General features: G+C 44.4%; 1 protein-coding gene across 1 annotated transcript in view; it reads left to right on the forward strand.

Annotated features, from left to right (window-relative positions):
- The window catches only part of LOC119463626 (tetratricopeptide repeat protein 5), a 30,344-nt gene that overhangs the window by 3,695 nt on the left and 13,549 nt on the right, over positions 1-13,100 (forward strand). The window contains exons 5-7 of the mRNA XM_037724477.2: positions 3,278-3,425; positions 3,539-3,630; positions 10,808-10,861. Of these exons, the coding sequence (XP_037580405.1) occupies positions 3,278-3,425; positions 3,539-3,630; positions 10,808-10,861 (294 nt within the window). The remainder of the gene's footprint in view (positions 1-3,277; positions 3,426-3,538; positions 3,631-10,807; positions 10,862-13,100) is intronic.

Consider the following 13,100-nt stretch of genomic DNA (forward strand, 5'->3'; position numbering starts at 1 on the left):
GGGGCATCACTTCAGGCCATTTGGTGAACCTGTCAATGCAGCTTAACAGGTAGCGATGGTTCCTGCAGGGAGCCGACAATAGCGACGGGCAGAGGGCTAAAATGGGCGTCTGGGAATGGGAATGTGCCAAGAGGAGTCGCAGTGTGGCGATGCACTTTAGACTGTAGGCAGTTAAGGCATGCGCGTGACCAGCGACGAACGTCTACGTTGATACTAGGCCACACATAACGAAAAGTGACGAGTCACTGTGTTGCGCGAATGCCGTGATGAGCCGAAGAATGGAGGGCATCAAAGACGGTCCGGCAGTATGGGTGAGGCACATAGAGACGAGGGTGTCCAGTCAACGTATCACAAACGAGGGGCACATTGCAGTCAAGGAGCAAGACATCTTCAAACACCAGAGAGGTGCCGCTCGTGCAAAGCAGCTGGAGCTCGGCGTCGATACTCTTGGTGGCAGCCATGGCCGTGAAGTCAATGACCGGTCTGACCAGTCAATGCTCTGTTGCATGAATGGCGGCGTGAGAAAGTGCATCGGAAACGACGTTAGATTTTCCGCTGACATGACGAATGTTGCTGGCGTATTCTGAAATGTGGGCGAGCTGATTTTGCAGGGAGCGTAGAAGGTGCTGCTGGATGTTAGGGTGGACGTCAGTGGTTTATGGTCATTAAGGACATTGAAAGGAGCGTCCCTCAAGAAAATGTCGAAAGTGCTTCACAGCCAAATAGATGGCAAGCAGCTGTCGGCCGAAGGTGCTGTAGTGGCGCTCAGGGGGGCACAAGCTTCTTGGAAAAGAAGGGGATGGGCTGCCAAGTGCTAGCAACTAACTGCTGCAAGACTGCGCCGACAGTGGTGTCCTATGCGTCAACCATGATGGATGTCTGGGCGTCACATTTGGGGTGGACGAGGAGCATTGTGCCAGCAATGGCTTCTTTGATGCCTCTAAACGCGCAATCAGCGGTGTCGTTTCTGGGCACAGGAGTATTCGGTGTCTTGAGGCCCAAGAGAAGGTCGTGGAGAGGCTGCAATATATTGGCACAGTGAGGAATAAAGTGGCAGTAATAGTTGGCGAGGCCAAGAAATTTGCGCAGTTACCTGGTGGTGGTGGATGGCTGAGGAAATGGGACGCAGGTCGGGAGCTGAGGACGCAGGTCGGGAGTGGACGAAGGCCGTGTGCGTTGATGTGATGGCCGAGGAAATCCAACTCAGTAACACCGAACTCACTCTTTGAGCCGTTAACGACAAGAGCAAACTTGCCGAGTCTTACGAGCACTTGATGTAGATAGAGCTTGTGAGCTTCGGCGGTGGTGCAGAAGATGAGGATGTTGTCAAAATAGGCAAAGCAGAACGTCAAGCCACATAATACCTGGTCAACGAAACACTGAAAGGTCTGGGCCACATTACGAAGATCAAAAGGCATGTGCAAATATTCGAACAGGCTGAAGGGTGTTGTAATGGCAGTCTTAGTAATATCTGAGGGTTCTACAGGAATCTAGTGATAGGCTTTCACCAGGTCGACCTTGCTGAAGATGGTGCAGCCGTGCAGTGCCGACGTAAAATCCTGGATGTGAGGAACTGGGTACAGGTCCGGGACAGTGGCCTGGTTAAGGGCATAGTAATCGCTGCACGGGCACCAGTCACCGGTCTTCTTGGGCACCATATGGAATGGCGAGCCCCAAGGACTGGAGGAGGGACGAATGAAGCCAAGGTCAAGTATGTGTTCAAACTTCTTTTTGGTGACAGCTAGACGATCCTGCGCGAGACGATGAGCCCGAGCAAACATAGGAGGGCCAGTCGTGACGATATGATGTGCCACGTCGTCAGCGACCGAGGAATGAAAGGAGCGTAGTCGAAACACGTCCGGAAACTTGGCAAGGACGGCTGACCAAGGGTCGGCAAGGACGGCTGACCAAGGGTCGGGAACGGCCGTGTGCACCTGGAGAAGCCGGAGTGGTGGAGCGCGACAGGAAACGCCTTGGACGGCTATGCTCGTCTTGGAGTCCAAAATGCAGCTGTGCCACACGTCGACAACGAGCTTGTAGTGCCAGAGAAAGTCGGCTCCAATGATTGTCTGGCGCATGTCCGCGATGACAAAGATCCAGCAAAAGGTACATCTGAGGCCAATGTCAAGAGTCACCGAGTTTTGGCCGTAGGTCCGGATTGTCTATTTGTTCACCGCAGTGAGAATAGGCGAGTTCGGAGGATGGCGTCGCTCAGCCAACGTAGGAAGAAGGACAGAGATCTCGGCGCCAGTGTCGACAAGATAGTGGACTTTGGTGACACGGTCGGTGACGTGGAAGAGGCAACTGGATCTGGGGCCGGGAAGCAGCTTTTTTTTTTTACTGCCTATCAAGAACGCAGGAATTCTCCATTTTCAGCTTGGTTATACAAAGATAAGGACATTTATTTAACAGCAAATTACACTTTCAAATAACTCTGTCGCAGAATTCCACTAATCAGCAGTTCAGTTACTGATGCAGCTAATGCAAGTTGAATCTAGTCGTTCTTTAAAGCTGTGCAGTTTTCTAAAACATGTTTGCCTTGAACTCTTTCACTGGCTGGCTCTGCCATCAGCATTGCTTGTAAAGTCACGTAACAATGCTTCGTCACATCCACTGCAGTAACAGTAAGTTGGAAACAAATTTCTGTTGCAAAACTGCACTGTTACTACCTTTTTACTGACCCGCCGTGGTTGCTCAGTGGCTATGGTGTTGGGCTGCTGAGCACGAGGTTGCGGGATCGAATCCCGGCCACGGCGGCCGCATTTCGATGGGGGCAAAATGCGAAAACACCCGTGTGCTTAGATTTAGGTGCACGTTAAAGAACCCCAGGTGGTCCAAATTTCCGGAGTCCCCCACTACGGCGTGCCTCATAATCAGATCGTGGTTTTGGCACGTTAAATCCTATAATTAAATTTTTTTTCAATTACCTTTTTACTGCCTAAAGTCATTAATTACAACTGATTCATCTTCTTAGACTTTTGTACAACTATGCTAGCAGGAAACTCTACGAACTCATCCAACATGGTGGTTTACTGTTCAGTGCCACAACATCGGATGTATGGCATACATTCCAAGCCTGCATTTTCCATGGATGTGCGTGTATATCTCTATTTTATAAATATCAATGGAAGTCGGCGCTTGTTGCGTGTGGTTATGTGCCTTAACTTCTATCACATTAGCTGGGCACTGCACATGTTTATTATGTCTTATCAACTTGCCCTAGTACACAATGTATGAAGTTGTGTGTAATATAGGCTGATGGTGCTTGGCCTTTCAGACAAAGGACAAAGTGTCGCTGCGAAACCTGTCTATGGTCCTTCGGCAAGTTGGAGAAACAGAAGAAGAAAGGCTTAACAATGTCTGTGAGAGCGTTGCAAAAGCTAAAGAGGCATTGCAGCTTGATATCACTGATGGAAAGACTTGGAGTAAGTCTAAACATGTTGAAGCAAAAAAACAATTTGATGTTTTTGTGGTCTTAAACCATTGTCAAGAGTTCCTGGTCTAAACTTTGAAATTTTTATAACTGCCTTCCATGCAGGTATTCTTGGTAATGCATACATGGCAGTCTTTTTTTCTGGTGCACAAAATGTCAAGTCACTGCAGCAGGCTTTGGCAGCATACTCTAGGGCTGTAAGTACTTTTATCGTGTGAACTGCGATTGTTTCTCAGTTTAACCATTTGCAAAAAATGTTGCTGCACATGCATGAAAAAGGTATTTTTAAACCAAAATACTCTCGACCACAGACTAGCAGGACGTCGTATCGTTCCCATTTCACAGCTTTACCTTAACCCTGCACATCCTTCTACCTACTCTGGGAGTGTTCAGCAGTGGTAAAGGTCATTGAATGGCAACTATACATCCCATCTGGGTGGCCAGATGAGGGGTTTAAGAGAACTTTGATGACTTGAAATTCTTAAAAAAGCCTTTATCTCCTTTATTCCACTCAGGGGAGAGGGGGCGACCACATCTAGAGGGAGAAATGTATTCTGTGGACGAGAGCATTTGGTTGAAAAAACAGCTTTGCGGGGCAGCAAACTAACAAATATTTGAAGATGATCCATTGCAGGATCAAGGGCCAGAGTTTCTTTATTTAAAAGTGGAGGTCACTGTAAAGCACTAATGTAAAAAAACAGAAAAAAAAAAATCAATGTTTACCTATGCAGTGTAATATAAACACATTAGGACATCATACAATAGAGGAAAAAAAAAAAACATAGTAGGCAAAAGAAAACATACAGTTTATGAAGCAAACTAAATAACAGTGAGCAAAAGTTGTCACTCCAGTTCCAGAGTGAGTGAGTACTAGATATTTTCTCTTGGCAGGCTTTCTGTTTTTCTGGCTATATAAGTACTGGTTCAAGTTGTACATGTTGTGCACTTTGCATTTTAGTATTAATAGAATGGTGGAACGAAGGGATTAAATACATCTACTGTTGTTTGGCAGTGTCCTAAAGTGAAAAAATACTGCCCTCCGTGTTATTAAAAAATAGCTGACCATGCAACTGGCAGACCTATGTTGGCATTTTAATTTTTTGCTTACAGTTGGTTTGTGCCTTTAAATTACCCTATCATCGGTATTTAGTAGAAATTTCTCTTTTTTTCCTTGTTAAACACGTTTCTGTTCTAGTATAGCATCTAGGGACTTATATTTATTCAGTGGTGGTCCAACTGCGCCATTTCCGTCATTTTGCTACAATTCTACTTGTCTGCGCCTTGCTGCGTCCACCGAAGTGCAACTTGCGCCAAGTGCGCCAAAGCGCCACCTTTGCCTTAGGCGCTACGCGGATATCGCAGTAGCGTGGCCGATCCCTCCGTTTGTGGACAGACCCGCAGCTAAGCATTCCAAGCATCGGCGACACGGACTTCGCGACCAAGCTTCGCACACGAATCCTCGATCGGACACGCAGTTAAGCCTTTCAGCACTTGATGTTTTGTAATTCGTGACTAAGCACATCGAGCGTCGACTCCTCGGCCCGCGGCTAGGCATTTTGCGCATCGGCACTTCGGACTGCGCGACTAAGCACATCGATCGTTGGCTCCTCGGGCACGCGGCTAGGCATTTCGCGCATAGGCTTTTGGGACTGCGCGACTAAGCACATTGAGCGTCGAATCCTCGGCCCGCGGCTAGGCATTTCACGCATCGGCATTTGGGACTGCGCAACTAAGCACATTGAGCGTCGACTCCTCGGCCCGCGGGTAGGTACCGTATTTCGCGCATTGGCACTTGGGACTGCGCGACTAAGCACATCAAGTGTCAACTCCTCGGGCCCGCAGCTAGGCAGTGTTGCACAAAATTGTTTTTCTGCATTTCTAGTCACTTTTGTATTATGTCTGATTGCATAAAACTATTTGCAGTAGTCTAAAAGTGCTATTTACATAGGCAAATAAAGTCTGTTTGCAACGTTTTCTGCTCTGGGCACGTGAGCTAAATGGCTGTGTCAGTCTGTCTTACTTGTATCCATTTGCTCTATAGAAGTACTTAACAATTGTGTAGTAGTAATAAGCTGCACCAAATGTCATGCACTTGCTTTTCTTCTGCTCCAACTGATCCAAAACGCAAAATTTTGTGCTACAGAACTGCTTAAATGCTAATGTGGCTGCTTCGAAATTGTTACAATACAGCTTTTTCCTGCTCCAAAAATTGCTCCAATTCTTAAACTGGCTGGACCACCACTGTCTATTGCTAGTCCCTCAATCGTTCAATAGTTGTTGCATTTGTCTTTCCCTATAATTATTTGTTTACTTGATAATATTCACATGATTCCTTCAACTGTCTTTTAAAGTAAAGGAACAATAACACTAAAGAAACAATTCCAGCTCATTTAACACTGGTACAGATTTTTTTCCTTTACCATGCAGGGACATGTGTTTTTCTCTTAAAATCGTAGAAAATTTATTTCGTACTTACCACTGCTCTGTTCGTGCTTAAATTTTGTGGAAAGATCACATTTTATGGTCCGGATCATTCTACATAACACTTGGCACTATTACTTGCCTGGTTTGTCAGAAAAAAAAAACTTAACTGGCCTTTGTCTGCACCCCTCGCAGTGGGCTATGTTTAAAACATGGCAGCAATGGCATTTTCACCGTCTGCAGTGATGCAAAGCATGGCCTTCGAGATCAGTTTTCATTAATCTTTAAGGGGCGGGATGTGCACATTCTAGACAAAGGCAAATTTACAGTTTTTTTTTCTTTCCAAACTAGGCAAGTAACTGTGCCAAGTGTTATATTGAACGATTCGTACCATAACATGTGGTCTTGCTGCAAAATTTCAGCAAGATCAGAGGAGCGGTAGGTGCAACAATTTTTTTCTACGATTTTATGAGAAAAAACGCATATCCCTATACGTGTAGTGCACCGCCTATAGAGGCGCCACTGATGGTCACGTAGCGGACGCTTTCGAAAGTATGCTCGGGAGCAGTAGCTGACGACAACCCTTTGCAGCAACGATGGCTGAAGCTAGCGGCTGCAATTTCTCCTTTGTTCAGATGCTAGACTGTTTCTTCCGTGGTGACAGCTGCAGGAAAGACGCAGGCCTCTATGATGAGAGCAGACATGTCGAGCATAGGAAAGTGTGCACGTGAATGTCACCGGAGTTTGGGACAACCTAGTCCACATACATGCCACGTGCATCCTGCAGACTGGCGTAATGAAGCTGAGCTGTACAAAGTGAGCTCATGTAAATAGCCGCCTAGTTTTGTTGACTAAAGCGATGTGTCGATCGTAATTTCTTCATTCTACCCTTGCCGTAATATTGACATGTGTGCACAGCGCAAAAGACGAGGACTGAAGGAAGAACACAACACAGGCGCTGTGTTGTGTTCTTCAATACAACACAGGCGTTGTTTAAAAAAAATGAAAACAGTGCCTGTGTTGTGTTCTTCCTTCAGTCCTCGTCTTTTGAGCTGTGCACACATGTTGATATTGAATCACCAACTCGCCCAAGCTTCCATCTTGCTGTAATACTGTTTCTGTACCTTAATAAAAGGCACACGTTGTTGGTGCAGAATTATATCTCGGACGACTCCACATGGCGCAATGCCTGCACACAGTGATATTTTTGCCGATGAATACATGTGACATCGCCGAATAAGGACCGTCAAAATCGCCTCAAGAAGAGTAATTGCGATTTTGTTAATGGGCATGGCGTAAGGTGTTAACAGCATACACTAGTCAACGAAGTCACCGCATGCAAGGGTGAATAAAAGTGCGAGTTAGCACTGTACCGCCGATACATTTCCGCTGCATACGTCGACGAACAGCCTTTCCCGCTGCAGTTGTTGCAATTTGAAATTCCCTTAGTGACCTGCTTGGAAATATACTAACTTTTCAGTATTCTTTGTTCGAATATTACGGAAGAGAGATGTCAAACAATATATTTAAAAATGGCCGCCGGCACTGGCCAAGGTAGATAGGCGCTGGCAGCAAGGCCAGGTTTAGTCCTTTGCGGCGTAGCCATTGTGCTTCTTCACCACAAAAGATAATAATAAAGAATTAGATTGAGCACAAAATGCACGCGCAAGAAGGGACTACGCCGTGAAACGACAATGCACTCCGTGTGGTAAGTCTGCTCAAACAGCATTAAGGCGTAAATACTTCCCAAATGTGACGCGACCTTTTCAGTGAAAGTCAAACAGCAATCTTTGCCCCGAGCTACCTCTTTTCTAACAGATTTCCAAATTAACCTCAATATAGAAGATGTCCTCGGGTGAAAAGAATAAAGCTGTTGAAGAAGCACGTGCCTGTACTTATTCCGCTAAAAAAAAAGTGTGATTGGAGCCCCCTATATATAAATGAGGCAAAGTGAGAACCTCGCACATAAAAAATATCAGCAGTTCTGCATGAAGCAAACTAGCAACAATTGAACACACGCGACGCTACGCATAAAATATATTCAAGACATGAGCTGCGTGACAGCTGGTGTGACGATTTCACGCACCATATAAAACCGACAAAATCAGTCTTTGCAAGCTTTAATAGTTTTAACACACGATGAGACACTCGTGCAGTCGATCGTGCACCCTAGCTAGAGCAACATGGTAAAGAAGTGGCAAACGATAGAAGCGACAAACGGCATTCAGAACCGAAGCGAAATTCATTTAACACGCATGCTGCACTGCGGACAAACCAAACAACACATGGATTGGCCGCGATTAACTTTGTCACTTAGACGTCCAAACATGATCGAGGTCGAATAATACCGAGATAGCAAAAGAAAGCATGAGAACAAGAAATTTCCCGTTGAGCGACTTGCTACCGCCCATGCGGCATCGCAGAAATAATTATAACCATGTCACCGGCAAGTTTTTGAAGGTATTTCAGCACCCCACCACGCAACAATTATTCTTTGACATGCCTTGAAGCTTTGGTCACCACACACATACGAAGGGACATTGCTTATTTTGCTCCTGGAACGTGAATCGAATAGAGAAGCACAAGCAGCGACGCAGAAAACGACGACGGATGGCTGCCTTCTCTCGAGAGAGCACTTCACGAGGCCGCCATCAGTGGCACGTCCGTCAGCGCGCACTACGCATATATAGTGTGTGGTGGAAATGTGTGCCAGTGCTCTGCAACCTGAAATGAATGGAACAGGTTGCCATGGGTTCATTGCTATGTAGGCATTAATGTATACAGGCCTTAATATTGTGGCCAATAAAGTCAGAAAGAACGAAAGGCTGCCAGCTCAGCAGTTTAAATCTTTCTGCAGGACAGTGCTTTTTGTTTTTTATAGGTAGGGGTTCTCCGTCAACAGCAGTGACTGACACCATGTTTCTTTCTGGTAAAAGCAAAGGGTGCTGAGACTATTGGCCTGTAAATGATTTCATCTAATACCATCAAGCTTTTGTTAACATTTACCATTTGGTACATTTTGCTGCTTGCTCGCATCAAATGAAACAGTACTATAATTAAATTAAATTCTGGAAACTTGGGTGCCTGAACCACAATCTGATTATGAGGCACGCCGCAGTGGCGTCTCCAGAGTAATTTTGACCACCTGGGGTTCCTTAACGTGCACCTCGATCTTGTGTATGCACCTATTGTGTGTGTACCTGAGCATTTTTTACATTTTGCCCCATCGAAATGCAGCTGCCGCGGCCGGTATCGAACTAGTTACCTTGATATCTGTAATGGCACTGGTGTTGATCCTTCTCACAGCTTCCTTAACTCTTTGTTAAACCCGCCGTGGTTGCTCAGTGGCTATGGTGTTGGGCTGCTGAGCACAATCCCGGCCACGGAGGCTGCATTTCTATGGGGGCGAAATGCGAAAACACCCGTGTACATACTTAGGTTTAGGTGCACGTTAAAGAACCCAGGTGGTCCAAATTTCTGGAGTCCCCCACTACGGCGTGCCTCATAATCAGATCGTGGTTTTGGCACGTAAAACTCCATAATAATAATAATAAAAAAAAACTCTTTGTTAAACAGTGAAATATATTGCCAACTTTTCAGGGCAACTCGCCACTCTGTAGCAGTGAAATATAACAACTACAATTAAACTTTGCTGTGTGACTATGTTTCTGAAACATTTTAGAACATTTTTGGTTTATTTCCTCATCGATAAACAAGATGGAATGATCCTGTCAATTGTTTACTTCTTCCTTTTCCATTATGATTTTCCATTATATTTTGCCTTTCTTCAAGCCACCACTGCTACAAATGTACTCCTTTCATCAAAATTTCTTTCTTGCACTACAATAAATACACAGTAAAGCCCAAACACATTTTCTCTCACGCTTGTTGATTGAAAATGCGTGGGGGAAGGTTCTCATGATAGCTCTGGACTTTCTTTTATGATTTTGGTGAGGTTATGCATCTCAATTTGCCATGACCACACCTACAAAAAATAGATTATCCTCACCCAGACATAATTTCACCCACAGATAACAGCGCTACATATGAGAAATGCATAGCCTTCGAGGCTTTTTAAGAGGCATCTACTTTCTGAGAACCCCTGTGATACTGGGAAGCCCTGAAGGAGGATACTGGTACAATGAATGCTTAGTAAATACTACCGTGAAAACAGGCAAAACATACACATGCTGCTTGTGTAGTGTGCTAGAATACACAGGCTGCTTGTTATCATTTGTCAAGCAGCCATAAGGGTAGAAGCAGGCCACGAGGCCATGTAATGCTCTTGATGAAAATGACCTATGTGGACAGTGGGACATGCAGGGTAATCATTTTTAAGTTTTATGTCATTTTTAAAAAATCACCTGTTACATATAACTTAATTCTAAACCTTGAGCTGGATTATTCGAGAGGCACACATTATTTGCATGAGAAATCGAAACACATATCCTACTAATAAAAAAAAATCACTAATTAACTTCTTAATTACTTTACGGCACATATGACAATTTATGAATTGTAGCCAGTGAGTTTGCAAGGAGTATCCACTTAGAATTAATTTCCACAATGAGACCAGTTTGGAGATATGCGCCGTCAAACTTATTCACTTATTAACAAAGTATTAATAAGTGAATTTCCAATAATTGAATATGGTGCTTCGATTTATTGTGCTAGTAATGTCCACTTCTTTGATTAATACAGCTCAAGGACAAGAATTATGCTATCTCCCACAGGCGATATTTAAACATTCCGTAAAACTTAAAAACTATCACCCTATAAATATGGGTCCCACTTTTTTCCCCTATAAAGAATGCTTGTCAGCTTTCAGGTTTGACTTATTGTGGATACCTGATCAAAAACACACCTGTAATGACTTAGACACAAAGTGATCCATTTTCTGCTTGTGCCTATCATAGGGTTAACAGTTGCCCTTCCCACTCTTTGTGTTTTCAGCTTGAGGATCCACGAATGCACTGCTGCTCTGAGCTGTTTCACAATCGCGCTGCGGTGAGTAGAATTTAAAAGTTTGTCATTTGTGTCTGATATGGTTGCAGTACAGCAGAAGCAGATTCTCTTTGAGATAAACATCAAAGGACTTCATAAATCTGTTTGGTCTGTCAGAAGTTCAGCTAAATGGAAGTGTCTAACAAATTGGGCTGCGTAGAGTATAGTGATTGGACATTCCTTAATAAACAAAAAGCAAGACAATTATAACAGAGGAGAAATTTGCAATGCAACATAGGAGCTCTGCAAGAAAATGGAACACTTCTAAATCTCACACAACACTTGCAGGAGCCTCCAAGTGCTCATTTCTAACTTTTGTCCCGTGCACATTGGCTGCTGTGTTGTAACAAGGGTGGACATCCGACCAGTAGTTTTGAGAAACTGTGTACAACACTCATGCTTCTGAAATATTTGTGCTAGCATGCTTTTGAGCAGAATAGGCCTCATTATGGGCTGCATGAAGGGCCTGCTGCAATTTTCCATTACATCTGTCAGTCCTGCATGTACAAACAAACCCATGCGATCATGCAGATATTATTGACTTCTTCTTAAATAATTTTTTTCATTACTTTGTTGTACTGTCTTAAAACAGTGCAGCAATATAGTGAAATAAGTGATGCAATGAAAGGGTTGCTACCCCCTTTTGTGATATAACTGTCATTGTAGTTGCACAGTAGACTGCAGTGTGGCAAGCAATCACCATTTCTACCAGCCACCATCTGGCCCTCATTGGTCACTCATCATACAATTTCAGTTTATTTAGACATGTATATAACATACCCACGAGATGCGGCAAAAAGAGGCAAGCACTGTATGCCTCCTGACAAGGGCATGCATTGGGCAGTCACCCATTGGGTTGAATTCCTCTAAAAACATTTACAGGAATTCAACCACTGACCGATTTCTTGGACACAGATGGAGCCACATAAATATCTGAATAATCAGGCAGCCCGAAAAAACAAATTTTGATGGTAAAATCAATTTTATTATTTTTTTTTATGCAAGCAAAGCTGAGTATTCAATTAAAGAATTTCACTCTGTGTTGTGCTTCGTTTAGGATTGTCACTTATGTCGAGGAAAAAAAAGAACTACCGAGAAAGGGAAAGGGAGGGTTCTAATACCCCTCTCACATGGGCAAATTGAGTGTCATGTTGAACGAGTGCACTTGTTTAAATTACTACTGATTGTTTTTTCAATACTAATCTATCTTTTATGCATTGCTACAGAGGCTACACACTTTGATGCGGTGAAGTGAACCCACCGAAGACACTCGCTGACGAGTGCATTCTACAGCGGGTGTCACTAAGCATTCCTGTATGACAGCCTGGGAATGACACTGGCGGCGAAGTGCACTGATAAGTGGTTCTTGAGGGAAAGGGATAGCGCCAACCTTTCCCTTTCCCTCAAGAACCACTTATCAGTGCACTTCGCCGCCAGTGTCATTCCCAGGCTGTCATACAGGAATGCTTAGTGACACCCGCTGTAGAATGCACTCGTCAGCGAGTGTCTTCGGTGGGTTCACTTCACCGCATCAAAGTGTGTAGCCTCTGTAGCAATGCATAAAAGATAGATTAGTATTGAAAAAACAATCAGTAGTAATTTAAACAAGTGCACTCGTGATTGGAAATGCTGTAAGCTAATAAAATGTGCTATACTAAAGAAAAAATAGAGTTAATTCACTATTCTTGCTCTCAGGCTGTTTACATGTAATGGCTGTAATGTTTATGCCTGTGCTAGCTACCCTACCTGTGCATGCCACCATCGTTTTTCCGAGTTTAATGGGCGGAAGTAGTGCATCAATGACGACATGGTGAGACGAGGAGACCAAGGCACTCATACTTAGGGTGCCTCGATAGTACCATTTCTTGCTGTTTAGGATGGTGACTCATTCGTTGTTGTCATACAAAAGCCATATAGCCGCACCTTTGCGGGTAATTGGAAGCGGCTGGAATTCGCATTCATGGCGTGCTCAAATGGCACATTCTTTCTTCGAGTGCGCATGGAGGTGGAATGCTGCCTTGCTCAGCTGCCGAATAAGTCGAGCAGAGCGTGACGGTGTGTTACAGCCACAGTCACTGTGCATCGCTCGCGTCTTTGGCAGACACGCTCTTGAATTTGCAAAGTTGATGCAAATCTCAATTGTCTGAGCGCATGAAAAGTGATTGGAGTTTTGGAGTGGTCTGTAAGCAACAAATAATCGCAGCCATAACACGCTACAAATGCTCACGATCCGTTCTTGTGC

Source organism: Dermacentor silvarum, chromosome 1 (genome assembly GCF_013339745.2).
Source record: "Dermacentor silvarum isolate Dsil-2018 chromosome 1, BIME_Dsil_1.4, whole genome shotgun sequence".
NCBI classification, from domain to species: Eukaryota; Metazoa; Arthropoda; class Arachnida; order Ixodida; family Ixodidae; genus Dermacentor; species Dermacentor silvarum.